Genomic DNA, 27579 nt, shown 5'->3' on the forward strand with positions numbered 1-27579 from the left:
GTGTTCTCGATGAACTCATTTTAAAGTCACCGTCTGATCCACTGGACTGATGACCGTCATCATTTTAAACACTCCAGTCAGGTCACCTCTTAATCTTCGTTTGTTCAAACTGTAAAGGCTCAGCTCTTTGAATCTTGAACAAACACAAAAGAGCAAAGCATTTAAAGTGACGCCTCCAAATGTCTTACAACTCGACTTCTGCTTTGAGTGCGGAATAAGAAAAATGACAAGTGAGCCATGCAGTGGCATCAATGAGAGGGACTGACGGGGACACTGACTGCACTAAGAGCCTGCAGCCACAGGGGGCGCTGGAACTGAAGTAGACAGCCAGCCATCTTCCTAAGCTGCTCATCCAGGACAGGGTGGTGGGTCAGCTGGCACCACTGCCAGCAATCACTGGGCACAAGGCAAACACACACACACACACAGGGGCCGAGTGATCTGTGTGGCTTTCCTCCCACAGTCCAGTGTGAACATGCAAACCCCACACAGGACACACGTATGACACGAACTTCAGTGTCTTCATGGAGCCACCGTGTCACCCAGCACTCCAAATATACTTTACAGCCTTGAAACTGTGCCCCCGACCACCGACGGCCATACCTAACGATGTCACCCAGCCGCTTTACTGTAGTGCCATTTCCCCCCCAAGCTTTAGACCATCGAGTACATGACGGCGTCCATTTTTAGAGCACCTCTTTTATTGTAATGCCATGCCAGTACAGAGTGTAGCTTAATTAACTGTTTAAAGAGACACAAATGGTGGCACAGACGGGTGGGCGGGTGTGTTGACCTGCCCACAGTCACATACTGAGCTGCTGAAGGTGCAAGTGAAGCCCCCCAGCCTGAGCCCTCCGCCACCCCAAGTGGACTCTCTGGTCTGCCCCAGCGGTACAGACCAGTAAGGTGACGTGACAACACTACGCTTGGGGAAAACGTAACACGGTGGGTGTGTGCGCGTGTGCGGACTTTCAATCAGACACACAAAAGCCCAAGTGTTTCAAATACTGAATAGAAAAGAAGAGCACCGATAAAGGAAGGAAGTGTGTGTGACGGTGAACACTGTCAATAAACGTGGAAGTCGCTTTGGACCCTGTAAACGGTGTTGGTGTGGACCTGCCGTGAGAGGAACAAATAAATATAAAGTGCTTCAGACAAAGCCCCTCTACCTCAGGTCCACCGAAGGCACCCAATCTCTTTAGAAAGACGAGTTCCAGTCGCAGTCGTCTGCTCAAAGTAAGGAACTTCCCAGCTCTGGCCACGAAGGCTGCGTGAACGTCATCCTCTTTCTTTGCACAGCCCATCTGGCGAAGATGGCCTTCTCCGTGATGAAGCGATGGCCTCCTCTCGCTGCTCTCTCGTGCGTGTTGTACATCAGGCACTCGTTGAGCTTCGCCGTCTCGTAGTAATGATAAGGCACCGAAGAACGATTGGCTTGGCTAAGGAAAGAGGAGAAAGCAAAAAATCATCCAAGTCGTTCTCTCGACTTCACATCCAATCAAGAGCTCCTCAGCGACAGCCACCATGGAAGGAACTCGTTTGACACAAGAAGTCGGAGGTGAAAGCCACCGGGCACAAACACAGAGAGCACTCATTAAGGGGCAGGTGCTTTAGCAGAGGGGAGCCCACCAACCGAGAACCGAGTGGGAGCATCAGGGGCATCGTGGGACCTCCATGGGCATGGACCTTTATAGACGGAGGCTGCTGCCCAGCATGGAGGTGGGAGTGCTGGGTAAATCGTTCACCAGAAAAAGCCAAGCCCTCCTTCAACAGAGGTGCCACGCCAATGCCTACTGGAGCGTTACCCGAGATCCCATGATCAGCGAGCTGAGCAGGCGTGTGTGTGCTGGCTGAACATTTGGAGTCTCACGGAGGCCACACTTAATGAGAACTCGAGGACAACAAAACGTTTCAAAGTTCTGCAGCTTCACGTAGCAAGTGAGGAGACAGCAGGATGGCACACACGCCCAGCGTTGCTCCTAAAAATGTAGTTAGATGACAGGTGGGTTTGTCTTACTGAAGTTAGGGTTAGAAATCCCCCCCTGAGTGCAGGATGTCGTCAATCAAAAAAGAAAAACATTTCAAAAATTATCAAAAGGTTCAATAATGAAGCGGCTTGTGCCAATCAGCCACACTTTCTACATCCTGAGCACAACTCGTTTGTAAGAAGCAATTCAAACTCGTAGACTTTAATCCACTTATTTATATTTGAGGGTGCTTGTTTAAATAGAAGTTGGCACTGTTTGACTAAATCAACCTGGCACTGCTTGTTAAAATGAAAAAACTTCTGGAAATTCTGGATACCGTCGAGGCGCGTGTTGACCGTCGTCGTACCGCCACTTTTTAATTCAAATTCATTGAAATGGCGACATGCAAGCCTTCAGTACGACGGTGACCCTGTGGAACCGCCTGCTAATGGATGGTAGCGAGTTCTTCAGATCAGATAAACCACTTGAGGGCACATCTCAAACCTGCCAGCGTCAGGCTCTCCCTCTCATTGTCCGTGGTGGGTCCTCAGTGCCCAGGCGTCCTCACTCGTATGCTGTTCAACACGCAGCACACTGGCAATCAGCGGCTCAGCCATCAGAGTTTACACAAAGCACACAAGTGCAATTTAAGGGAAAAGTCAACTTTGAAAAATGCATCCAAAAACATTTCCTAGTCTGCTTATCCCATTTGTGGCGTTTGGGAGCCAGGGCTTACCAACGGGCACAAAGTGGGAGCCGGGCCTGAACGGGGTGCCAAGTCCATCACCAACACACTTACCATGAGCCCATTCAGCATCACCAAGAGAAAAAAATACTGAGACCGGGGAAAAAACGTGCAAACTCTGCAGTGCCAGGACTCGGGGGGCACACTGGGTAACATGGGTTTGACTGGATGACAGGCAGCGTCACCTTTGAAATGTCAGTTTTTTTTCTGCACAAAGCAAGAACCGCAACCCAAACACATTTTAGGAAAAGCAAAACGACCTTTGATGTAGCAGAGTGCCACCTAATCTGCCATATTTGTACCCCAATAGCTTTAGGCTGGCATTGCACTTCATATTTTCCAGGGCTGTTCAGTCACAGTTTTCATTTACGTAACCTTAAAGAGTCAAGAAGAGATGCAGCGAGTGCCATCCATCCCTTCTAAGTCAGTCACAGTGCCCTACAAATGGGTACAGCAAGTGCCAACACAAGTCACTCGGGGTGTGTGTGTGTTAAAGCTCACAAGCAATGCAGACAAGGTGGCCATAAGGAAAGCAGGTGGCCTGGATGGCACAAACAGAGCAGAGGCTCATCTCTCCAGGACCACAACAGAATGGAAAAGGGCAGGCTGGCATGGCGGCTCAACTCGCCACCAATGCTGTCGGGCGGCACGCAGTTTGGCCGTAAAAATGCAGCAAAGACAGAATATTCTGGAAATCCGAAACTGTGCTGGACAATTGTGAGGCTGTCATGTCATCAGACATCCTCAAGGTGACAAGATCCTAACTGCAGTCATTGGGGTGACATGTCTTGACGATGCCACAATTAGGCCTGTAAAGAAGCGAGAGTCCGTCCGTCTGTCCGCTTTCTTTATTAAAATTCTATTCTACTTTGTTGTCTAAGACACTGTGCTTTAGAAACTCAAGTTGAACGCGTTTTCCACTCACATCGACTGCATGTCGTCGAATACAATTTGAAGACATGCCACCGCTGCCAACCATTAGAAATGAGGTGACACCGGCAACTTCATGCACTCGTTCTTTCAGCTCAGAGAACACAACAGCCACACGTGCCATTGTTTTAGCTTGCCGTGCCCACCACACCAATTCTGACCTCATTACCTGCAGTATCCTTGGTCCACCATTCCATAGACGCTGATGCTCTCACAAAGGTCCATTGCTAGGATTAAACTGAAGAATCCCGTGCTGAGGAAGGTGCCGGACTTCATCCTGCACATGAAGACAGAGGAGAGGTCATCTTTACAAGAGCAGTGGACTCCTGGAACGCACTTACATGTCACTTACCAGTCACCACGATCGTCACAGGACAATGTCCCAGGCCTTCTCAAACTCACTCCTGGGGACCCTCGGTGGCTGCAGGTTTCTGTTTTTCATTGGGAATCCTGGGCTAATCAAGTTAACTTCCCAGATTCTGTGCTTTGGGAATAATATCGAAAACTACGTTTGGTAAAGTAAATAAATCTACTAAAACGTCTGAGCCAGTGGTTCCCAGACTCGGTCCTGGCTGCAGGTTTTTGTTCCAAGCAGCTTCAGTTTTTCATTGGACTCTTAGGCTAATTTAAGGTTTGTTAGATTTTTATTAAAATGTTATATGAAGTTTTTTTTCAGCAGCCTCATTCTGCTTTCCTTAGTTATCCGGTAATTTCGTGGATTCTTTTACTAATTAGCAGGCCTGACACGGACGTCATTGCAGCCTTCATCATCCCAGGTGTCTGCTAAGGCTGGTGTCTCTATTAGAATTAAATGAAGGGAGCAAACTAACAGGAAAAGCGGAAAATAATAGGAGAACAACAAAAAAAAAAATATATATTTCTAAATGTCTTAAATGTCCAAACCACACTGCTGCGTTTCTCTGAATGGAGAATAAGAGAAGAATAACACAGAGTAACTAATTAAATGAGATCAGTAGTTATCGATTATCACCGACTGGGAACTAAAACCTGCAGCCACAGGGGGTCCCCAGGACTGAGTTTGGGAAGCACTGCACCGAGCAGTTATAGGGGGTCACGTATTATTTTCCCTCCTCGCTTCGGTTGCCAACCCCCTGTGCCAGGGCTATGCGCCAGCCTCTTTGCAGCTCTGCCGCTCACGTATGGGGATGCGGATGTAGAATTTTATCCGATTTTTATTTCCATGGTTACATTTGCATCAACGCCATGTCGAACTGCCTGTGAGTGAATTTCGTTTCCTTCTCTCTATTAAATAAACCGACTTTTTCAAACGTTTGTCCCTGTGACTTGTCATAGCAAAAGCTATTTTAACAGGAAACTGTAAACGTTTTAATACGAATGGCGTATCGAGATCTCCTTTGGCGGCTCATGTTAGATGGACTGCATTACCTTAAATTCTACACGTCAGAATATTGTTCGAATTCAGCTCATCTCGACCCACAGCATAGCCATCACTCAGACATCAATTACTCAATTACATTACGATACGTCCTTCTTTCGACAGTAATTCGTGCGGAGGAAGACCAGGCGGAGTTATCGGATGGAGATAGTCTTCATGATATTGTGAGCTGATGTTTTCATCTTCCACACCATCACCACCAACTGCTTCAGCAGAGTCTATCAATACGCATAACACAATTTGCAGTGTTACCGATGTTACTTGTTTGATTTCATCGTTTCTCGGTGCTAGAGGACCGCAGTCGTGTTTGAAAATATTGGAGGAGGACAAAAGTCTCACCACGTCGAAGGATTTGCTTTTTGTTTTTATATAATAGAGCACAGATGTCCAACTCTGGTCCTGGAGGGCCGCAGTGGCTGCAGGTTTTCATTCTAACCGTCTTCTTCATTAGTGACCAGTTTTTGCCTTCATTTGAATTCACTTGACTCGAGCCCCCTTTCTTATTTGTCTCTTCTTCCTTAATTAGCAGCCAAACAATAATGAGCCCCAAAACGAGCCACCGCGTGACCAGCTCCCCTGTGCCCATCACACAATATCTGAAAATAAAGAAAGGTGGAGGTCTCGGGAAGGCTGATCTCTCAGGTCACCAACACATTGTGACGGCGTTCTTAAGAAAAAAAACAAAAACTCGCCAGTTTTGGAAATGTGTGCTGTGGCAGAACACGAGCAGCAACAGGCCATGGAATTAAATAACGGGATCAATTAATAGCAAAAATAATCGGCTTCTCATTAGGAGATCGGCTGGAGTTTGAAATCCCAGTTTCACGTCTCATTTCTGTTTGGCTGCCATTTACTGAAGTAAAGAATCCTTAAAAACAGGGCAATGAAAACTGATTAGGAAAAGAGTTTGAATGAAAACCTGCAGCCGCTGCGGCCCTCCAGGACCAGAGGTGGACGGACGCCTGTGAACGAAGGGGTCCGAGTCACGTCGATTAAAACCAAGGCAAAACAAGTTCATCGGCAGCAACAATGGCTCACTAGTTAAGAAGACGGTTAACTAGAGAGGTGCTGTAATTATTTAATTAATCCATTATTTATTAATCAGTGGGTCTGACGATAAAATACTTGCAGCCATTTAAGATACAACGAAGGGAGCAAACGGCACAGAGAAAGGGCAAACTGGGAAGAAATCAACACAAGAGAGTTCCGCAATGAAACGTTTCTAAACGTCTTATAAATGTCAAACTCACTGTGCCGAATCTGAACGTAGAATACAAGAAGAGGAAAAAGAAACGGCAGCGAATGAAATGAGCTCAGTGCCATCAGGTGTTAAAACGGATTAGGAATCTGACACGAACGGGGGGGTCCGTCCGTCCCCAGGGCCGAGTTGGAAGACCCCCTGCCGCGTCCCATTTGAGTTTTAGAAAATCTTTACTTAAGAACTCAGCAGGGCCTCAGACTGCATGCATCGTAGAAATCAAATTGAAGCCCAAGGGTTACAAAATGGGCGAGTAAAGACGGCACGAGCAGCAGCTAGCGGAGGACGCGAGCCAAGACTTGGCACAACCCGTCATTAAATACCAGACGGCCTCAGCCCTGTTACATGCCCGCTCACGCACAGTGACAATGCGCTCATTTGTGGTTAGAAACAAAATGTCTGCTGTGATTTGACTCCATCCTGAGATTGCACCATAATTGCCCCAAATGACTGCTGGTTACCGTCTGGCTTGGGGGCTTTGTATTTGCGGAGTATCGTCACCACATCATAAGCTGCCACTTTCCTTCATTGTCTCTCGTGATGTGCCATTCAAAGGAGACGCCGATTTGATTCTTCCTCCTGTGGCACACTTGACAAGGAGTCCGAGGACACCGTAGGTGATGGGACTTAACTATCGATTACAGCCTAATGTAGAGCGGACAGAGGAAGGACCTGAAAGGAGAACCCAACGAGCAAAGCAATGGGCACCCACAATGCCCCTGGGCCGCTCGCTTCTTTCATTCACTGCAAGCTCACTTGTCCAGCTTTCCTGTGGCCTGCCAACTCCATCACACCTCGACTGCTAGAACGTCTTGCTGGGGGGCTCCTTATCCTGGTGGTGCAGTCACTCCAGTTTGATCCGAGAGTGAAGCAGAGAGCACCACAAGTGACCGACGCAGAAACAACAAAGCGCTCAAGGCAAGATGGAAGGCAAACTAAATGTGCATCCCCAGCCCCCTCATTTCAAGCTTGTGCAGGTCCTCCACGTTGACCTCAGACACTGGCGCTCCACAGAGTCACGTGCCGATCTCCCCGACACGACCGTGTGTTAAATTAGCTGATGCTACTGCCGCCATTGCAAGCTTCATCACCCGACGACGACAAGACGGCCTACAGAGAGAAGATGTACCCAGTGGTGCCAGGAGGACCACCTGACCAGCAACACCAAGGAGCAGGTCAGAGACGTCCGCATGAAGAAGCCAAGACTATACTGCCATCTACATATACAGTGAAGAAGGAGAGCCGCTCCAAATGTTCTTGAAGTGACCACTGCTGAGGAGCTCAAGTGGGCACAACACATCACGTCTCTTGTCCAATAATTGATCCCCTGGTAAATTATTACACCTCCGTTTGCTTAAACTCCTTCGATCTCTCGTCAAAGCTCAGACCCTCTGGCCAAGTCTCTCCTCTCTGGACCTTCTCTTGTGCGGCTTTGTCTTTAATTTCAAATCTGGAACCCAAAACCAAACACAGAACTCCAGATGAGGCCTCACCAGTATGTTATGTACTTGAAGTACAGCCTCCCTTGACTTGTACACCACACATCTGGGGGGCGCTATATAACTTAACATCCCGTTAGCGTTCTCAATCCCGTCACATTTTAATGGTCACTTGATACGAATTTCTTCAGTCTTTCCTCCTCAGTTGCGCTCCAAGGTCATGAATTAGGTAGCCCAGGTGCTCGTCCCTCTTCTTCCTCTTGTGCTGCTTTGTCTTTTTTTGTAATACGAAGACCAGAACAGAACACAGAACACCAGCCGAGGCTTCACCATTGTGCTACGTAACGCGAGCTTAACCTCAAAGACTTGCACACCACACACTGCGATATCGAAGCTTGCATCCTACCAGCCTTCGGGATCGTATCTGTCCACTTTGTGAGGGTAGACAGCGAGGAGTCCGCTACGACTCTCCGGCCCTTCTCATATGGCGCCCCTTCCTAGACCCGTCACCGTGTATCCAAATCTCACTTTCTTACTTGCATTACATTTCAATGTCCACAAATCTGCCCAAGACCACCTGTAACAACCTGCTCTCCCACCCACAGTAGTTTGGTGTCATCTGCAAACTTAGCCATTCTTGTCCTGACCATTAATGCATAATAAAAAGGAGAAGTGACCCCAAAACTGGACATCACTTCATTCTGATCCTTCCCCATAACCCTTTGCTTCCTGCATTTCAGACAAACTCCGTCACCTTCTACTTACTACACTCTCAATTCTCACTTCTTCAGTCCGAGGCTTAGCTTCTCAGGCTTTGTAAAAATCTAAAATCATCCTAAAGCCGCGACTCCACCAGTCACCAGGTCACAATCCAGCTGAGAACCAGTACAAGCAGACTGACTACGCGCCACACAGCAATGTGCAACACTAAGGTGCCACTTTGGACACCTTGATGAGTCCACGACTCAGCAAACGTAAGCAGTGGAGTGGGCACGGGGGAGACCCAGCAGGCTGTTGGGCAGGAGTACCTATGAGGCCTCACAATGCATGCAAAGCAGGGACAACACACTCTTTAGACTGGCCAACATGGGATTGATTCCAAATTCATACGACAAAAAGCAAGCATCCCGTGTGGATTCATTCACAGCACTGCAGTGGTGCCTGGTTAGCCGTGAACACCACTTCCAAAAAGGTCACCGCAGCTCCACCAGACTGACCTTCTCAAGTTACCTGCAGAGAGACGGCGTCAGGAGCTGCTACTCCTGAGCCTCTTCACAGAGCTGCGTCTCACATATCCTTTCATATTAGGGGAGCTTCTAAACATGGGCGTCAAATTGGCATAACTGGCATTAACAGATACCAACCACCACATCAGTAACCATCCTTAATCCTCATCACAATCAGGTACACCACTTTATCTCAGAGTAATTCAAATTTAAATGTGGGCACTGCAAGGCATCGGTTGAAAATGACCACCTGTGTGTGCAAAGACCCATCTGAAGCCCCTTATCCCCCATCCTCGAGATGTCTCAACATGCCAACTCAAGTTATTTCATGGCACTTCTCCCTTCAAGCCTCTGACTTTGAGTGATCTTCCTCTTTATCCTTACAGTTTGGTTTTTATTCGGCACACTCGGACACCTCCTTCCAGTTTCACCCAGTTACGTGTCCAACATGTTTGCTTTATCTAATCCCCCTTTTCTCCAAGGTCATGCCCACTATTCTTCACTTAGGTATATTTCTTCAAATGGTCTCCGTGTATGCAGAACCTGAAGGATGGAGCTTTCCCTGCATGGTCACAAGAACCAATTGCAGCTAACAATTCCCGTTTTGCCTGCTGACCCCTGGTTGCCCCAATCTGGTGTGGGACAGGTCACTGGACTTGTGTCTTATCACACGATGGCCTAGGAGGACAGCAGGGCTGCTCTGAACGTGCAAACTCCACTGGCCTCAAGGGTGGGTGGCTCATCAAAACCAATTGGCTCTTCGAGGGGGTAGCCGTGCAGTGACTGGCAGTCAGTTTTCATGACGGTTCTTGAAATTGGACATCTCTGACCGAACACGTTCTTCATCTTCTAACAGGTAATTTAAGGGAGCTGCTGTTCGTTCCACTAGACAATGATAATTACTGTTTAGCAAACCGGCTTCCAGCTCTGGCGAAAGAAAATTCAGACTCTCTTTTTAGGCACAGCTCAGTCCCAGCCTCACTGCCCGTTTGCCCAGAGCGGACTGGGCGGTCTCGTGGTCTGGAATCCCTATGGATTTTATTTTTTTCTCCAGCCGTCTGGAGTTTTTTCTGTCCACCCTGGCCATTGGACCACCTCACTCTTATTCTGTGTTAATTAATGTTGACTTATTTTATTTTCTTACTGTGTCTTCTATTTTTCTATTCTTCATTATGTAAAGCACTTTGAGCTACATTCTTTTGTATGAAAATGTGCTATAGAAATAAATGTTGTTGTTGTTATATATAGATATCATTTTTTTTTACTGCTCCCATTCCAGCTCCATTGTCCCTACTTAAAACTGACGATGAACTAACTGACTGACCTCCAGGACTTTTCATATTTTGAAGCCACTACATCACATACTGATGATCCTTCAAATGCAAAGGGAGGAGTTGTGGACGAATGTATTACGGTATTTTACAGTACGTGTTACAGCAACTACCAGTGTAGTTTAGAAGAATCCAGTATAGTTTTCATTTTAAAAATTCCTCCTGCAAGGTCAGCCTGCCCATGTTTTGACTTCTTCTTCTTTATCGCGTCTACAGCCTTGCCTCCATCTGTTGCTCCCGTCATTCACTTAACGCTCTGGCTGCTCTCCTCTTTGACTTTCCATGCGCTTTGTCTGGTCGTATCAATCTGAAGATCCTCTCGTGTTCATTTTAACGATATTTTGAACTAAACTTAACTGCATTACTATCGCTTTGTCTATCTATGCCAGGGGTGGCCAAGTCTGATCCTGGAGAGCCACAGTGGCTACAGGCCTTCACTCGGATTATTTTCTTAATTAGTGACACGCGTTTGCTGCGAATTAACTTCATTTCATTGATTTGCCCATTAAATCAGGGTTAAGTAAGGGCAGTCCTGGTGGGCCACGGTGGCCCCAATTACTTCACGAGAGATCACTCACTGCTGATGACGCACTTACTGCTCAAGTGACATCTGTTCTGCGTCACCGTAGTGGTCTCCCTCCCTCCCTCCCTTGTCAACAGCTCATTTTAGCCGCGTTGTTTTTACTGCTCCTTTTTAGCAGTTCTACGTCTACAGCAGCTTGTCTCCATTTGTATTCATCGTTCACTCGTTGGTTAAATTAAGTACTCGGAAGAAAACTGAAGAAACTCTAATGAACACTAGAATCTCTAGTTGAAATCCCGGGCCACCTTAAATTCCTTTGTACCTCTCCATTAGCACCTTTTGTTTTGCAAAAGTGTCGATCGGAACAACTCAAATCAAATGTACGTGCAACTAGCTGTGTAAGCCCAGGGTCCTAGAAAATATTGTGTTATTAGCGGCTGAGCGAGTTCTCCGTTTCCTCAGAGGTGGAGGTGGAGCCCTCACCCCGACTCCACCTCTCACTACCGGGTCGGACACACATACACACAGACATTGATATGTAAGATAGTAACAATAGGAGCAGCTCACTACTCGAAAAGGTAAATCTAGAAAGGACCCAGAATTGAACCTGCAGCCCCTTGATTACGAGTCCGCAGTTTGTACCTCTGCACCAGCCAAGCCATCGTGTCAGCGTTGCACCCTAACCCAATTTCTTTTTCTTCAGTTATATAAAAGCGCACTTGTTCCGTTATACTTGTACCTTTTGTGAAAGTGTTTTATTTGACATTTGGACTTCACACATTATACACTTCACGTTAACATTTTGTCATTAGCACTTTAACATGCAAGACATTGTTGTAAATACGAACACACATGAAATGCAAGTGTTCCAAGTAATGCTCTATTGTTGGCCTTGTACAACTCCAGGCACCTCACACCATGATAAACAGACTTTGATTGGACAGCAGGCTGCTTGTGCTGATCGACACATTTACAACACAAAAGACGCTGAAAGAGAGGTTGCAAAGGAATTTAAGGTGGCCCAGGATTAAGACTTTTTTCGTAGGCCTCAGGGATTCAAGTGTTAAGCAGCTGGGTTGGAGCAAAAACCTGCAGCCACTGCAGCTCTCCAGGATCGGAGTTGGCCACCCCGGTTCTATGCCACCATTACGGCTGGGCTCAATTCACTGTGCTGTACATTTGCTTCTTACGTTAACAGCTGGCTTTCTATGTTGGTCGACAAGTCGGCATTTGGACGCCTAACCAGCAGTGCAAATCAAACCCCTGTGCAGACAGCAATACAAAAATAAACAGTCACCTCTGTTAATGGGACTTCCACCATTCCCACTGGCCCTCAAACATGCCAGGGTTGTACTTTACCTGTCCTTTCCAGTTTCATTCTGAAAGATGGCATCACAACTTCTCATCTTCTCTTGGGTAAACACATAAAGCTTCACACTGGGATAGATCTTCTGTATTTTCTGCAGTAGGTTGTAGATGGACGCGTCTTTCTTCATCTTCCTCTCTGGACCCCAGATAACATAAAGCGTGTCTGCCGACTGCCTAAAGAAGTACGTGGCATTCCTGACAAGGAGTGGCACACTGGTGTGGGATACAACACGCAGCGTGGTCCTGCTGCCGACGTCGCTTTCATAGCCCACGGTCGGGGCGTTGTTCATCCGTAGCACACAGCCTGCCTCGTCAATGTCTCCTCCTCGTCTCGCTCCACGCATCTGACCAGAATTTGACACCAAGGCACATTGTTTGCAGAAGACCTGTAGGTACTGAAGGGCAGAGAACAGAAGGAAGGGTCACAAACTCAATACATTTACTTTACAGATGTGTCACCACGCTCTGGCCAGGCTTTCGTGTCATGTTAGGAAGTAATAAAATAAAATAAAATAAAGGCACGGATGACCTCAAACCAAAAGCCACAGCCTGGGATTAAAGTAAGTGTGGGCATTAAAAACAGAGACAGGTCAAAATCTGGACTGGATTAACACTCTGGAGTGGGCACCAGGGCATTGAGCAAGAAACAGAACTTCATGGCCTTCAGCCCCAGGACAAATGATGGTCAAAATCAAACATTTTATTCATAAGTAAGCACAGGATCATAAAAAAAAAGATCCCATGCCAAGTGCCATCAAGGCCCATATTGTGTCAGGATGGAAACGGATTGATTAATCACAGCAGCGCCACTCCTGACCAATGCAGAAACAGCCTCAGAAAGTCTTCAGAGTCATGTGACACTGAGCTGACGACTGTCCCATTTATGGCTTCATCAACCTGTGACCTCCTGGCCATGTGCCCCCTGCTTCTTAGCTTTACAAAATGGCGTCTCACCAAGACATTAAATAATAAAACCCATTGTAAAGCATTGACAGATTCAATAAACAGGCGCACAATTAAATTCTACATGTTCAAACACCGTAATAAGCAAAAACAAAGAGCGAAAAAAATTAAAAAGTGCCCAATCAGGACAGCGAGTCTATCCACTTTTATGGGCATGACTAGGGGGCAGCACTGGGTGCAAGACAGGAAGCAGTGCATGATGGGACACCCTCACTCAAGCCAGCATTTGCTCCCTGGCTTTTTTTTATTTTTTTATTCAAGGATTACAAAATGGAGACAACACTGCGAGGGCCTCCTAAAAGACCCACAAAAGCAGGCCAGGACCTCCACTGACCACCCCAGAAGAGGTGCACCCAGTCCAGCTTACCACAACTACTAACCGGTGGCTTTTGGTCAGGCTAGGCCGAGAAATGGAGAAACTTGTGTTTAAAGTTAGAGAGCAAAATATGACTCACAAGAGGAAATAACTGAAAATGGAAAAAATCATTCAAATATTAAAAAAACAACAGAACGATAAAAATAAACGTGAGCCAAGATGGAGCTAACATAATGTAAAGAAACTGGGATATCATTTTTTGGCTAATATTATCTTTTAGCACTGAAGGCCAGTTTATCATGTTGGCCTTCACTCCTCGTGTCCTGCTCATGACATCACTCTGCGGGGCCATCGCCAGCCTGTGCCCGGGGGTCCTTGAAGGTTGAGGATTTTTGTTCCGTCTACTGGTTTCTGTTTACTGGATTGCGAGTTTGGACTTGTTTGCCTTTTAGTCAAATCCTTTTTAACTTTTCTTATTTACATTTTTTGATTTATTAAATCTTTTTGCGTATCAAGAGGACTGTTTTTCCTTAGTCCTTTTAATTCATCCTCACTCAAAGGGCATTTTTATGTACTTTGAAAGTTTTGACCTTCTAGAAGCCTAAGCCTTACTTTTGGCTCTGTGCAGGCCTTGAAGCCTGCCGTACAATTTGGGGCCAGGCTCCCTGGGGACAAGGCCTGTCCTGGAGGTAGGTCAGTGAAGCCCTAGTTTAGGTTTGAGGCTTACCAGCCTTTGTCACACCAGTGGCCAGTTATTTTAGTCAGAATGTGTTGGGGATGTGAGCTGAAAGCTGAAGGAAGCCCACACTGGCACTGGCAGGTTATGGAAGCCCCTCAAAAAGGGCCAGACTGGGTATCTCAGAGCACAGCTCCAGAAATGTGGGGCAGCTGCACCAGCTACAGTGCCACAATGACCGATCAAAACTTGATGAATTAAAACAAGTGGGGATAAAGTTGGTATAAAATACACATGGGCACCGAGATGATGCAGTAGGATCAGCCACAGCCTCATCCCTGAAGCACACACAGTGCTATTCGCGTATCACTTTATGACTCAATGAGCTTAACCCCGATATTAACCCAAGGACCTCTGGTGTAAACAGAAACCCACTCACAGCAGACGTCAGCTAGTTAAGGGGATGAAGACGTTACTCATTTTGTGCCCTCCTTGCCATTTATTACTCTATTTTCTGACAAAGTGAGAAGAGAAAATGAATAAACCGAACAATCCGTTTTTTCTTAAATTCATGTGTTGCCGAGTCAAGAATTGGTAGATTTTCTTAAGCTGTTTGAAATTCACTCTAAACAACACACTTCCCAGACGGCCTCATTGCAAAGTCATTCAAAAACAGATGACCGCTGTGAGTGTCAGCCGTTTCCTCCATTAAGACAGCGAATCAGATCAGGACTTCAGAGGACATCACGAGAGCAGCATGAAGCTGAACTGGTGCCCCACTTTAGGTGCCAGTCAGCAGGTCTGCTCTGATCTAATCAGCCCTGCCTCAAAGTGTAAAAGATGACCCCCAAGATGGCCCTCCGCTTACCTGCCCTGTAGAAATGCTGATGTATCCTTTCAGGTCGACGACAGCAGCAGGATTGTTCCACCGATAACAATAGAGAACCAGCTCCACGGTGAAAAGGGACATAAAGCCAAACAAGGGCCACTTCTGTTTTGGAAACAAATGAGAGTCATGAGGACGCCACTGCCTCCTTACAGAATGTATGGCCATCATGTGCTAAGAAAATCACATCCTCAAAGTTAGTCATTACGTCGTCAGCCAGTTCACATTTAGGTAGAGTAACAAATGCCAAGTTTGACAAACCTTCACATACGGCCTCTGTCCTCCTCGAGCCACTTTTACAAGCACGCACTTCACTTGCCTGCTTCCAAGTTCCATTTAGTTGGCAGCTTTCCTTATGTCAGGCTACTGCCAACACTCACTCCACCTGTGCCCGAGTGTGGCCACCCCCCTTTAACATGTAGTATTGGGGCAAAGGATTGAATTGAAGAACTGGCGCCAACACCCCATGAAGCTCTGTCATACAGCGTGTCCCACTCAGTAACGAAATGGGGACTTCCACATACTTACGTAAGCTCTCATTTCCCAAGGAGTGTGTTGTCTGCTCTTTATCTCTTCATACTCCGACACAGCATCGTCATCTCTGCAAAGACAGCAAACGCAAATAAAATGGTCAGCCTTAACCTCCATAGCGTTACACGTCTCTCTATGATAGTAAAAAGATCTTGGGACGAGACGGGACTTTCTGGAATGAAGTCCCGTGAGATGGAGACGTTTAACACGAGATCCCTTCAAGTCACGTCCTACTATGTTCAGAACAAGACCACGGTCATCGAACCGCTCAGTTGTGTGAATGCTTTTGGCAGACACACGTCCTGCGCTCAGCTCTTATAAATTGTATCAGGACAATCATTTTATACATTCTAGGGGACACGTCAACGACCAAGTGAAGAAGAAAGAGCAGCGCGTCAAAAAGTGGCCCAAAAGCACTGGAGAGAAAACAAGGCAAAAAAGAACAATAATCATCTGTGCAAACTCTGAAAATGAGGAAAGTAACAATCAGCCCGGACCAAGTGGAACTGGAAACCTCGCAGGTCCAATCGGGGTCAGAAATAAAAGTAGATGACAAAGTAGAAGGTGGTACAGAATTCAAAAACATTGGCGAGGTACACATGCAGAGCAGTTAGAGATAATGGGAGTAGGAAAAAAAAAAATGATAGTGAAGATCACATTAGAACAAACAAATGGAAATTATTACTGTGTGAAATAACGGAACAGCGAAAAGGGATCGGATATATGGACAGAAGTGATATGACAGAGGTGTGAAGATATTGGAAGGCCTTAACATTGAAGTCAGATCATCTAATTCGTGTTGCCATCAGGGACAGGAGGCGTATCCGCGAGAAAGAAAAGATTTGTTATTCTGTGAAAGTGAAATCCACAAACACTACCGAGTCTACAGTAATCTTTACACGTTCACATCATTTGATGCTCAAAACGTGGATTTGCACGATTCAGGACCACACGTTGTGAGAATCTGTGGTCCTCCAACAATTAAAGCTACAAGTTTAATTTTGAAGAAACCACGATTTGGTCAGGTGTATATTTATGATCACGGAGGAGCGATGCAACAGAGAACTGAAAGAGTTAAACTAGAGTTAGAAATTCTACAGCCCATAATGGACACAAGTCCAAAAGTATCGCACTTTACACAAAATTTACCTAAAATAATGAAGGACAAAACCAGTGACAGCATTCATTAACAAAAAGACGTCTTCATTTTTGCTCCTGTAGATGTTGACCCCCCACGTATGGTTAACCCTACAATGGAATGTGAGCTTTTGGACTTTGTCTAGTATGGCATACCAACTACATACATGACGAGTGCCCAAAGCGTGCCAACTAAAACTCACTCCGCATATCCTGCCCTTTAAAAACGTCAGACGAGACCCATTGTTTTATCAGTAGGGAACATTGGAACCTAAGAAAGGAGGTCTTCCTGTTTCTCACAGTTCTAGCACACCAAAATGTTACCATCAGAATCAGACCCAGAATTCACTTTACTGGCCAGGTGTATTAATGTGAGAGCAACACAGAAGTATAAGAAGATAAAATATAAAATGTGATGCGGTAGAAACAAATAACGAGGCAGGAGGACTAAAATGTCCTGGCAGTCCAGTGTGGAGGTCTACAGAGACAGCGAGCAGAAGCTCAGAGCGGAGGAGTCAGACTAACCGTACTGTTTAGGTGACATCTCGTTTAGACGTTTGGAGCTGGCGAGGCCCTGGGGCAGTCGGATCAGCGATGGTCTTTGGGGACGTCCTCCTCATCCTGGTCTCATACCGGACTTGAATGTGCGGTCAGTTACAACAGGCTTGGACGATTGGCCTTACACACCAGGAGGTCAGAATGGTCTCCATGAAGGCTGGGATGTTGCATTTCAACAGCCGACACTAAAAGAGCCTTCTCTGATGGGCTTTCCTAATAAAGCAGGGGACGTTCGTGTCCCACTTTGGGACCTTGGATTGCGAGTGTTTTGCAAGACGAGCTAAAAGTTTTAATGCATTTTAACTTGATAAACGAGAGAGGCCTTGCAATACGAGTAGTCCATATACGCTTTGTCTGCAGAGTGTCACGTGATCACAACTGAGCGGATGGTTCTGCTCGCTCTCTCTCTCTCTCCTGCTGCGGGATTGTGGGTAATCGTCTCCCATGCTCGTTCTCAGTCAGCGTGCCTCACTCATATAGTCACATCGGTACGAGCGGATACTGTTCACTACAGCATTGTGACCACGTGTGTGTGTGTGTGTGATGTGCGAGTCCCCGTCTTGCACCCCAAAACACGAGGCCGAGTCTCAGTACTTTAGCAACTAGTAATACAAGTTACATAAAAACATAAACCGACTCCTTATATGAACTGGTCCCAGTCCAGCAGCTCACTCTACACTCTGGGGGTCTCGTGTGTAAAACTTCGTCAGGATTTAGAAAAGTGATGGAAAGTGAACTCATCCAGAGTGCCACGCCGACTCAGAACATGCCGCTCGGGTATTGTCTGTAGATTTGTTCCTCCGTTCATTTTCTAAACCTTTAACAGAGCGTCGTCCTCCACCATGTAGTACTCAACTCCAAGAGGACGTCAAAATGGGCGTACGGCACAAAAAGGACACAAATACCACCAACGATACTGAAGTGTTTGAGTTTCTTTGCCTACGTATTTTAAATGTGGCAAAACAACCCTTTCTTGCTTTCCAAAGTTAGCAGAACATTCAGGTGCGATGGAGTTAAGCGATTTGGAAGTCGGGCTGTTTCCGCTTTCTCATTTGCTTCATCACAGAGACAGATCTCACATCGACGAGTTGCGTGTAGTTGTTTTTCGTAAGTACTTTGTCACAATGTGATTTGAACATGAGCCACGCCCACTAGAGCGTTTAAACGCTCGTGCCGAGGAGCGGTTTGCCGACAGGAGAGTCTATCAGGCACGTGAAAGAGAGAAAACACCGAATACAACATCAGCAAACTGAAAGAGCCGAACCAAGCTAAACGTGAAACTGTGGAGTAACTCGTCGGCGAGACTCTCCCGTCTGTTTGAGGGACTGGCGACGAGGAGGACAGATTCTAGTGCTCCATTTGGTGGTCCCTCCATCCGACACCCACTTATCCAGAGCAGGGGGCAGCTGGAGCTCATTCTAGGACGCTACGGGCACAGACTGGAACAACCTCTGGACGGAGTGCCAGCCCACTGCAGGGACAGATGGACGGTGTGGCACGGAGCCACACGTACATACAGTGTTATAATTCAAATTATTTGTGCATATGCTGTTTTTGCCTTTCTAGCCTACACAACATTTTAGTATGGAATCTAATCAAGGTTCTGTTTAGGGGGTCCCCTAGGACCTCCGAGTTTCAAAGAAGCTATCCCATCTCAGTGGGCCATAAAGGGAAGACTTGCTACTGCTCTGCAGATGGGACAGCTTGTCAGGTGTGTAGGAGGCATACAGGATGGACTGGCATCCTGGCAGGAAGACCCAAGAGAATGAAGCAGGTTGCATCCGGACAAGGCTGCTCCAAGGATGGATGGACATCCCAGCCAGTCGTGGTTACAGAACCTTCCCAGGACGGGAGAAAAGAAAAGGACAGCGAAAGAATGCCACCGAGAGATATCCAGCTCCTCCAGGTGCTAGATGGCAGCAGCAGTAGTCCATGACGGCACCTGCTTGGGAACCAGTAGGGAATGCTGGGAGATGCAATACAACCCTGCTGGGGACCATGGGTGCCACTGGAAGTATATGTGCTCCCCAATTGATGGGACTTCTGTATGACCCAGGAGCAATTCCATCGGCTACTCCCGGGTCGTCAATAAAGGGGCCGCACTCACTCATCCAGGCGAATCGGAGCTGGGAGGACGTGGAGCGACACTCGACTGGAGGAGGGCAGTGCGGTGGAGACAGAGGCAGACAGACAGACAGAGGAGTTTACTTCCATTTTGCTTGCGTTTACAACGGTTTGCAGGTTTAATGTGGAATAAACCATCCATTATTTGAACCCGGGACTGTGCTGGTATGTTTGGGGCTCGCTGGCACCCCAGGGTTACATAACATTGGAAAAAAAAAATCCCACAGGCTCACAACTTTGTACAGTGGACGGTGCCCAACTTCATTTGTGCCAATTAACCCAACGCTGACAGACGCACAACTTGAACGTGACCTGCGTCTGAACGCCTGAACTGGAATTGTCAGGAAATGCAGACTCCGCGACTCCTCTTACTTTACTGTTTATGTGGCCTTTGCCATGTCTTAGTGTTGAAAATGAGCTGGCAGACTTAACAAGCATTTGGAGCGATGGCATGCCTTGTCTTCCCTATGAAAATGGAGTCCTTTGTGTGCCAGTCTTTCTTTGAGGGTCGGGTCATCTGGACAGACGACGGACGGCCTCAGTGATCAAACACCCCTTGACCTTCAATTGTCAGACCACCCCGTCCTCCCCCCGGCTCCTCTCGTGTCCACATGTTCAGCCCTGGCACGGATGACTGTGCCCCAAGTAACAGCAACAATTTTTTTGTTTTCACTTTCTGGTCTTTGCCATCACAAGCTGATGGATGCACTGAAAAGGGTGAAAAACGAGCTGCTGAGTAACGACTTACCCTCCCTCTACGCCTGGCGACCGCGTCTGCAATAAAAGCTCCTCATAAAAAAAGACCGAAATGTCGACCACATGGAAGTCATCAGCAGGGTCTTCCTGGACAGGATCCACATGAAGGCAGCTCGGGTGATGACTGGTAAAGAAGCAAAGGAAGGAAGGAAACCATCACTGCACGTTACACCACTCGTTAAAGACAACTCTTGACTGCTCGGTCTTTACACAGAAAACACAAACGCAACCCACGGAGATGAGCGAATGACGGCTGTGAAGCACAAGCTCGCCAGTTCGGCCAAATGAGCTGTGACGCACCGCGAGTGGGAAAGGCGCCATATAAAGGCGGCCCACTCCAGCTTCAACATTCGCTCTTCCCGGAGAGGCTCACTTCCTGCAGGCGGCCGCGCCCGTGGGGTTTCCAAAAGCCATCGATGAGTTTTAAGGTAGCAGCCTCTGACCTGCCACAGCACATCCGAACGAACAAACGAAGACGGCCCGGCTTCACCCATCCACGTCCTACCCAACAAGGTCTAGCGGGATAAAACACCGACAGCAAGTCCGGATCCAAGCCCGGCCTGTGAGGACACCGTTAAGGCCTTCAGCCCATCAGGCTCGTCCGTCTTCTTCACCGACATCTGAAGGTCCTTCTAAAGTCCACCCGCTGCTTGGTCACCGACTCCACGGGTCTTTGTGTGAAGAAAAACTTTCTAACGTTTGTGTGAAATCCGCGCTTAACTCACTCTGAGCGGTGTCGCCGTGTCCCCATTTTAAAGGAACGAGCGGCCCGGGTCCCCAGTCGCAACTTCCTTTGTCATTTTCAAGCCCGGTCCTGTCGCCTCTTCATCTCCGTTTACTTACCACACACACGTTAGGATGCTTCCTCCTAAAAGTAAGCGACCTTTCCAATTTTTTACGAATCGGTCGAATCCAACTCGAAGAATTCAAGTATAAAAGAAAAGTAAGAGTACTGTACGGACCGCCCCGGCCCCGAGCTGCGCTAATCGGTAGGAGTCGCACCCAGCCAGCGAGCGAGTAGCCCAATGCCACCCTAAAGACGGACAGCCACACACAAGCGCTGCTAAATGCGCTCACTTTTTTTTGTCGCCAGCCGCGTCACATCGTCGGAGCTGCCGTTTCAGTTCGGAAAGCTCCTCGAATTCCTCGAGCTGAAGGCTTCACGCGCTGTCTCTGCCAGGGTGTCTTATATCAAAACGCGGCTCCATTCCAAGTGTCTAGCAGAGTAGAAAGACGTAACTGCAGCCCGCAGCTGATCTAACGGCGTTTTGAGGAACTCCGCTTGCCGCGCCACGCCGCCCCGCCCCGCCCTCCTCGGCGGGAGTGCCGCTGAATAACAGTCCGTGCGGAAACAAAGCGAAGGCGTCTACACGATGGCTCAAATGGAAAGAACCCCGCCGATGCCTCCCGCGAGGAGACATCCCGTACAGTAAGAAAAACACTTAATAGATAGATAGATAGATACTTTATTAATCCCAAGGGGGAATTCACAAATACATTTATATAGCGCCTTTACCACGCTCCCAGTCCCTTGAAGCGGGTGACGCAGTGGTTGACGCTTCTGGAGGACAGCTCTAAAGTGCACTCTGCCCTATCCTGACCCCCCTATGGGGTATTAACAGTTTACACTGGAGGCTCTGATCGGGACTCTGAGTGTCTGGGCTTGCGAGGGTCCTGATAAAAACCAAGAGCCAGGTCTTTAATGACCTCTTAGGGACGGCCATCAGCAGTGTGTCTGTCTGAGGAGAGAGTGCCCACCTCATTGAGGCATCCTCGTCTCTGGTGACTCTTCCTATGAAGTCTGTAGACGGATTGGGAGAGCATGAGGTCGCTGGAAAGGAGTGTGTGGCGCTCGCGATATCTTAAAGGACGAAGGTCCAAGTCTTTAGAGTCCTGGTGCCCGCTGTTTGTGAGATATGGATGCTATCCAGCGACCCAAGACGAATACTGGACTCCTTCATGTGGGTCTCTTCAGAGGGTCCTTGGGTGCCGCTGGTGTGACTTTGTGGAGCTCATGGGGTCCTGAATGAGGCACATGACCTGCCTTGTCAGGGGAAGTCAGTTACGGCACTACGGCCATGTGATGTGATTACCAGAGGGTGGTCCGACTCATTATTGAGGACCCGAGTGGCTGGAACAGCCAAGGGGATGCCCACGTAACACCTGGCTGCAGCTGACAGAAGATGGGACTGGGCAGCGTGTCTACCTCGGAGGGTTGCCAACCAGGATTCTGAGCTGTTTCATTGTGTGCTGGGCGCAGCAATGTGCTGTACCAGTGCCCGCTAGCCAACCTGACCTGACCTGACTGGCAAATGTGTAAGGTACAATTACATAGATAGACTTTATAGGAAGGGCACTACATAACAGACAGAGAGATGTGAGTCTGATGTGCCTCTAAATGTGAAAGGCACCATACTGTGCAAAGATCAATACATCTGATCCTGATGTGAAAGGCACTATATGCTATGAGGACAGATGCACATAAGGCACCGTATGATACGATACAATACCATTTATTTTTGTGTAGCCCAACATCACACAAGGAGGGCCGCAATGTTTTAAGTGTTGTGGCCCCCTTTAATAACTGAGGTGCCCACAGTGACACAAAAACAGAAACAAAACACAAAGAGACCAAAGTGCCTCTCAAATGAGGGGAGTCACGGATTCAGGTCTGAACTCCGTCCGGCGGTCTGCGTCTCGACTTTATAGTCACTGGACCGCAAAGGGGCGGAGTCAGTCAGCCTCACTTGGGAGTCTTCTGTGGGTGGAAACAGAGGCGACAGTGTCAGCGACAGCGCCCCCTCAAGTCCCGGAGTGGTAGTGCTCATCTCTGAGGAGTCTGGAAGGAGACCCTCCGATGTGCCTGGGTGGCACGCTACAGTAAGTACTCATGCCCTGGACATTTTCGTGGTCGAAGACTCTTTAACGTCAAAGTGAAAGCACATCTCTGCAAAGTGCTCTCCATTAATGACAAATCTAAAAATGTGACACATGGGCTGGTTTGAAAAGCCGTGGAGGTCACCTGCCTGCAGCTTCACTTGTGCTGACTCAGAATGGTGGCAATGAGGACAAAAGAACAAACCGAGCAACTCCATGAAAGGCACAGGTCTGCGGATGGTGACAAGAAAATGCAGCGAGACCAGCCACCAAGATACGGACAGAGAGAGCGTGGCACAGCTGTGAATCTGCGTCCACAAAAACAGAAGAAGATGAGGGAGACCACCGAGAGACCTCTGAGAACTGTGAAGGAGCGACAAGCTACAGTGGCTCAGAGCGGGTAGACAATGACTGCTGTGGCAGCTTTTTGGGAGAGTGGCAAAGAGAACAAACACAGATGACATCCGGGTAGGAGGCACAAGGGAGACTCTGAAGTCAGCAGAAGAAGATTATGAGTCCAATGAGACCACAAATGGGCGTTTTGGCCATCAGATTAAACCCCTGGTCTGGGTGAGACACAATGCCACCGTGAAGCATGGAGGTGGCAGCATCAGGCTGTGGGACAGCTGCTCTGCAGAGGGTCCTGGAAGGCTTGGGAGGGTGAAATGAACGCAGAAAAATAACCGGGATATGGATGGCAGCCAAAGCTCCCCATGGATCATCCTGAGGTGGCCCAGATACACCAGGAAAGGCTCCGGTGATCGCTGCACTCATTGCTCTCCTAGGTGTTCTGGCAAATTGGAAGGCCACCAGGGTCAGAAGGACCAAGAGATGAAAACCTTGAGACTAAACTGGGAAGGGCTTAACACACAGACGGAGACCCTGAGAGACCCTATAACTCAAAACACTTGGCAAATTCAAAGTGAAGGTCGGGGCCCAAGTCAAAAAGAAAGAAAAAAAAAAGAAAGGGTATTAAAAGCAGAAGAAAACTTCAAGTACGAGAATCAGAAGCAGAGTCAACAGGACTTTGGAAAGCAGAGAGTTGTTAAAAGTTTTCTTTTTTCCTGCCTTCTCTAAGGGTGGTGGGCACGTATCTAATTGGATCAAGCCAAACAGAGAGTGGACCTTGAAGAAAACCTGCAAGCCCCTGAGACTGGGGCAACAATTCCCCTTGAGCATGACAAGCCAAGCCTTACACCCGATAGGACGTCTCTGGTGCGACGGATGGTGCACACGTGCAGGCAGGCGTCCCTGCCCGGAGAGGTTCTTGTCCCTTAGCTGGCCAGGAGGGCCAGTGTGACACAAGGACAGGAAGAGACAACCTGTCAGGCCCACATGCTCCCCCAACACACTAGATGGCAGCCTCCCTGGGTGATGCTACCTGTGCAGAAACCCGCAAGGCACACTGGGTATTGTAGTCCCATTGGACAGCCTTGTCGGGTTCCGTGGGTGCCGCCAGAGGGTCCCACCAGAGGGTACTGCAGGGACTTATGCTCCTAACTTTAAGTGACCCAGAAGTACGTCCATCAGGCTACGGCATGGCACCACAAGTACCCCCGGGGTCCAACATACTGTATAAGAAGCCTCTCAGCCTCATGGAGTTGGGTGAGGAGGACGGAACAAAACTTTCCTGGAAAGTGTGGAGGAGAAGACAACGTGAGAAGAACAGTTTTGGTGCTTTTACGTGAGGTGTTTCTGTTAATAATCCTTTGATTTAAGTCAGCGAGGCTGTGTCTCAGGTTTGTGGTGCTGCAGTGCCCCCTAGTGGTCCGGCCTGAAGATGGCACTTCACAGACGCTTCCCATCCAATGGAGGATCTGCAAGGAGGGATAGGATCAGCGGCCCAAGTCCAGGAGTGCGCACTTCCTAGGGTGAGTGAGGAAATCTCTGCTTCAGATTCAATTGATGAACTTATGAGCAAGGTTCACATATCAGCAGCAGTCGCCATGAAACACACACTTTCGGTTTGTCTGTTGCGGTTTGGGCACGGCCACAGACTTCTTTAATACACCCCATAATGTGACGTGAAAGCCCGTTAAACCCAACAGACAGATATGCAGACACAGGGTAAAAGCACGAAGGAGACCTGAAATGACAATTGACGCTCCTCAGAATGACAGGCTACAGTGTGACGTTAAGTGACGCTTTGCTCCTTCTCTGCTCGCCCTTCTCCACACAGGTCTTTCTTTCTCGGGAGCGTCACCTTCGTTGTACCATCTGGTTGCAGGCGGCACTGCAGTTCCTCTTTGTGGTTCAAGCCCACTGTGTCGGTCGTCATGTTGCCAGTAAAAGTGCAGCTGCTGGATTGGCTGGTGGAGAGTCGGACCCCGTAGTTAGAGTTAGGAAGGCAAATGTGCTGCAAGGACTGCACTGGTGGCCCACCCTCTGTTCTGGGTGGTCTCGCACTTTTCCAGTCCAGTTACCCTCTGGAGTAGAAGGGATTGCCTGGCCCTGTGAGCACCGGGGGTCTCTGCTGTTCAGCACAAGTTTCTGCCGGGCTGAGAGGGGAGCTGACAGAGGAAAGCTCTGAGTGAGGGGGTGTCGGGGGCTTTTAAAGGAAGGAACAGAGCTCTGGCTGTTGGTCTCCTAGGTGCACACAAGACCATCCTTTGGGCTGGCCATTGGTATAGAGTTCTGTCCATCACTGTTACTTGAGTCATGGTGATTGTCGTGTCCAGCTTGTGCCACCGAGCGAGGTCCCTGCAGTGCTCCGTAAGAGATGGCAACCCCCAGCGGTGCCCACAGGTGAGCTTCTCCTGGTGCCCTTTCTTACTAGTAAAACAGAGGGCTAAGTGGGTCTTTCAGAAGTCCAGCAGCACCATGAGGAAAGGAAGACATTGCTTCTGGGATGACTGGTGACACTTCCGTCCTACAATGCTGACTTCACCTCCAGTCCCACATTGATGACCTCATTTCCGGCCCTGATGATGACATCATCCCCGTCGCCACCTCCCCTCGTTGCCCATTTCCTCTATCTACGTACTCCCTTCCACTACCTCATAAACCCCCTGAAGATTGCTTTGGTTGTCTCTTTTGACCGTAGTATCAGTCGTCATTGACTACGGGGAACCCTTAATCTGTTCTCTGTGTCCTTTATTTCTTCACTATATATACAGTATATATATATATAGGTATTGTAATGGACGGCACACATGGGCTGGAATTCTGGCCAGGATTGAAAAGGGACCCTTACCCAACTGGGAGGCCAGTGCAGCGTTGGGACCAGGGCAGGTGAGCATTGTGGAATATTTTCTCCCCCGATACGCTTGATGGCAGCCTCCCTGGGTTAGACACCCACAGGGCATGCTGGGACCTGTAGTTCTTTGGGGCAGCCTGGTTGGGTTCTCTGGGGGGCCACCAGGGGGAGCTGCCAGGACTCCACAATCTCTACTGTCAGGGACTTCCATTTGACTCCGAAGTGTTTCTGGTGGGCTGTGCACTCCCGGGCCTTTGTTAAAAGGGGTCGCTTGATCTCAGCCTGGCGAGTCGGAGTCGGGAGAGGAGCTGGTCAAGAGGAATCAAGGAGAAGAAAAAGTTGGTTTTGCTGTGCTTTATTTAAAGAAAGTTAAAGGTGTTTTGTACATAAAACAATGTTTATTTATTTTACACCCAGGACTGCCTTGGTGTGCTTGTGTTTGGGGGCTCAATAGTGCCCCCTGGCAGTCCCTATAGTAACTCTTCATTACGCTAAGGAACACTGCTGGTACTGTAAGTCAAGACTGGGAGAGTGCAGATAAATCACGTAAGGAGCTCGTACAGCAGGCCGCGGACTGTAAAAGCGCACACTGTGACTCTTCAGAGCAGAACTCACAAATCACGCACAGCATGGAGTCCTTCAGCAGACGTGTCACAACTGTGACCAGAATGTGACTCGAGGTCTTCCGCATCACCAGCATTCTCTAACTTTTGTCGGGTAAACCTCACCCGTATGTTTTCTTGTTTTTTGAAGAATGAAGAAGACGTTCCCTTCAACTCTTATTATATGCCAACCGAACAATCATCTGACTGAAACACACAACTTATCTGCTGCCCGTTACACACGGCTGTGACACGTAACATGAAGGACCAATCATAGACAAGCATACTGTACACCACTGGGATGCTCAGCTAGCCAATGGTGATGAGCCTTTCACTGCATGCAGCTTGACGTTTGATAAAAGCAGATTCACTCTGCCGTGACGCGCTGCTCACCTTGGCATGCATGTGTGCAGATGGCACGTTTTACCAATGAAGGAGAGCAGACAACATGGAAATGTGCGATTCATTTAAAAGAAGGAACCCTTGGGCACGTAAACACACCATTATGACCTCGGATTGACTGGTCAGCTTACCACAAGGTGCACAAACAACTCTGAAGGCTGTTGGTGTTCTGCGGGCAGCACACCTCATGCACAAGTGGCAACAGCAACTGAAACTGCCCCCCATGTAGCTCTTGTTTAGGGCCAGAAAGCCCCCCTGATCAGAAGGAGAGATAAAAAGAGGGGTGGAAACCTCCAGGAAGGCACTGGGCAGCCGAGTCTGCCAAACAGACAGGGTATGAAGCCCCGTTCA

At 48.2% G+C, this 27579-nt stretch overlaps 1 protein-coding gene across 3 annotated transcripts; it reads right to left on the minus strand.

The window, feature by feature from the left end:
- Nucleotides 1–679: 679 nt before the first annotated feature.
- Nucleotides 680–21463, minus strand: st6galnac4 (ST6 (alpha-N-acetyl-neuraminyl-2,3-beta-galactosyl-1,3)-N-acetylgalactosaminide alpha-2,6-sialyltransferase 4). 3 transcript variants are annotated; one of them, XM_039762566.1, is made up of 7 exons: nucleotides 21229–21463; nucleotides 19313–19314; nucleotides 15574–15646; nucleotides 15028–15150; nucleotides 12196–12599; nucleotides 3812–3919; nucleotides 680–1439 (listed from the first exon to the last, which is right to left on the minus strand). In XM_039762566.1, the coding sequence occupies exons 3-7, from the start codon at nucleotides 15583–15585 to the stop codon at nucleotides 1232–1234; spliced, it is 855 nt and encodes a 284-aa protein (XP_039618500.1). In that variant the 5' UTR covers nucleotides 15586–15646; nucleotides 19313–19314; nucleotides 21229–21463; the 3' UTR covers nucleotides 680–1231. The 3 variants fall into 3 exon arrangements, with proteins under 3 accessions (XP_039618500.1, XP_039618498.1, XP_039618499.1); XM_039762564.1 differs by lacking the exon at nucleotides 19313–19314 and adding an exon at nucleotides 20144–20275; XM_039762565.1 differs by lacking the exon at nucleotides 19313–19314.
- Between the last annotated feature and the right edge of the window lie 6116 nt (nucleotides 21464–27579).

The sequence above is a fragment of the Polypterus senegalus genome, chromosome 9 (assembly GCF_016835505.1).
Source record: "Polypterus senegalus isolate Bchr_013 chromosome 9, ASM1683550v1, whole genome shotgun sequence".
NCBI lineage: Eukaryota > Metazoa > Chordata > Cladistia > Polypteriformes > Polypteridae > Polypterus > Polypterus senegalus.

Excerpts from the sequence above, each read along its gene's own strand:
- st6galnac4 (XM_039762565.1), bottom strand. Across the intron at positions 12,600-15,027 it reads TCAGCATTTCTACAGGGCAG|TACCTACAGGTCTTCTGCAA; the intron begins GTAAGCGGAGGG and ends TCTGCCCTTCAG. Across the intron at positions 1,440-3,811 it reads GTGGACCAAGGATACTGCAG|CCAAGCCAATCGTTCTTCGG; the intron begins GTAATGAGGTCA and ends CTCTTTCCTTAG.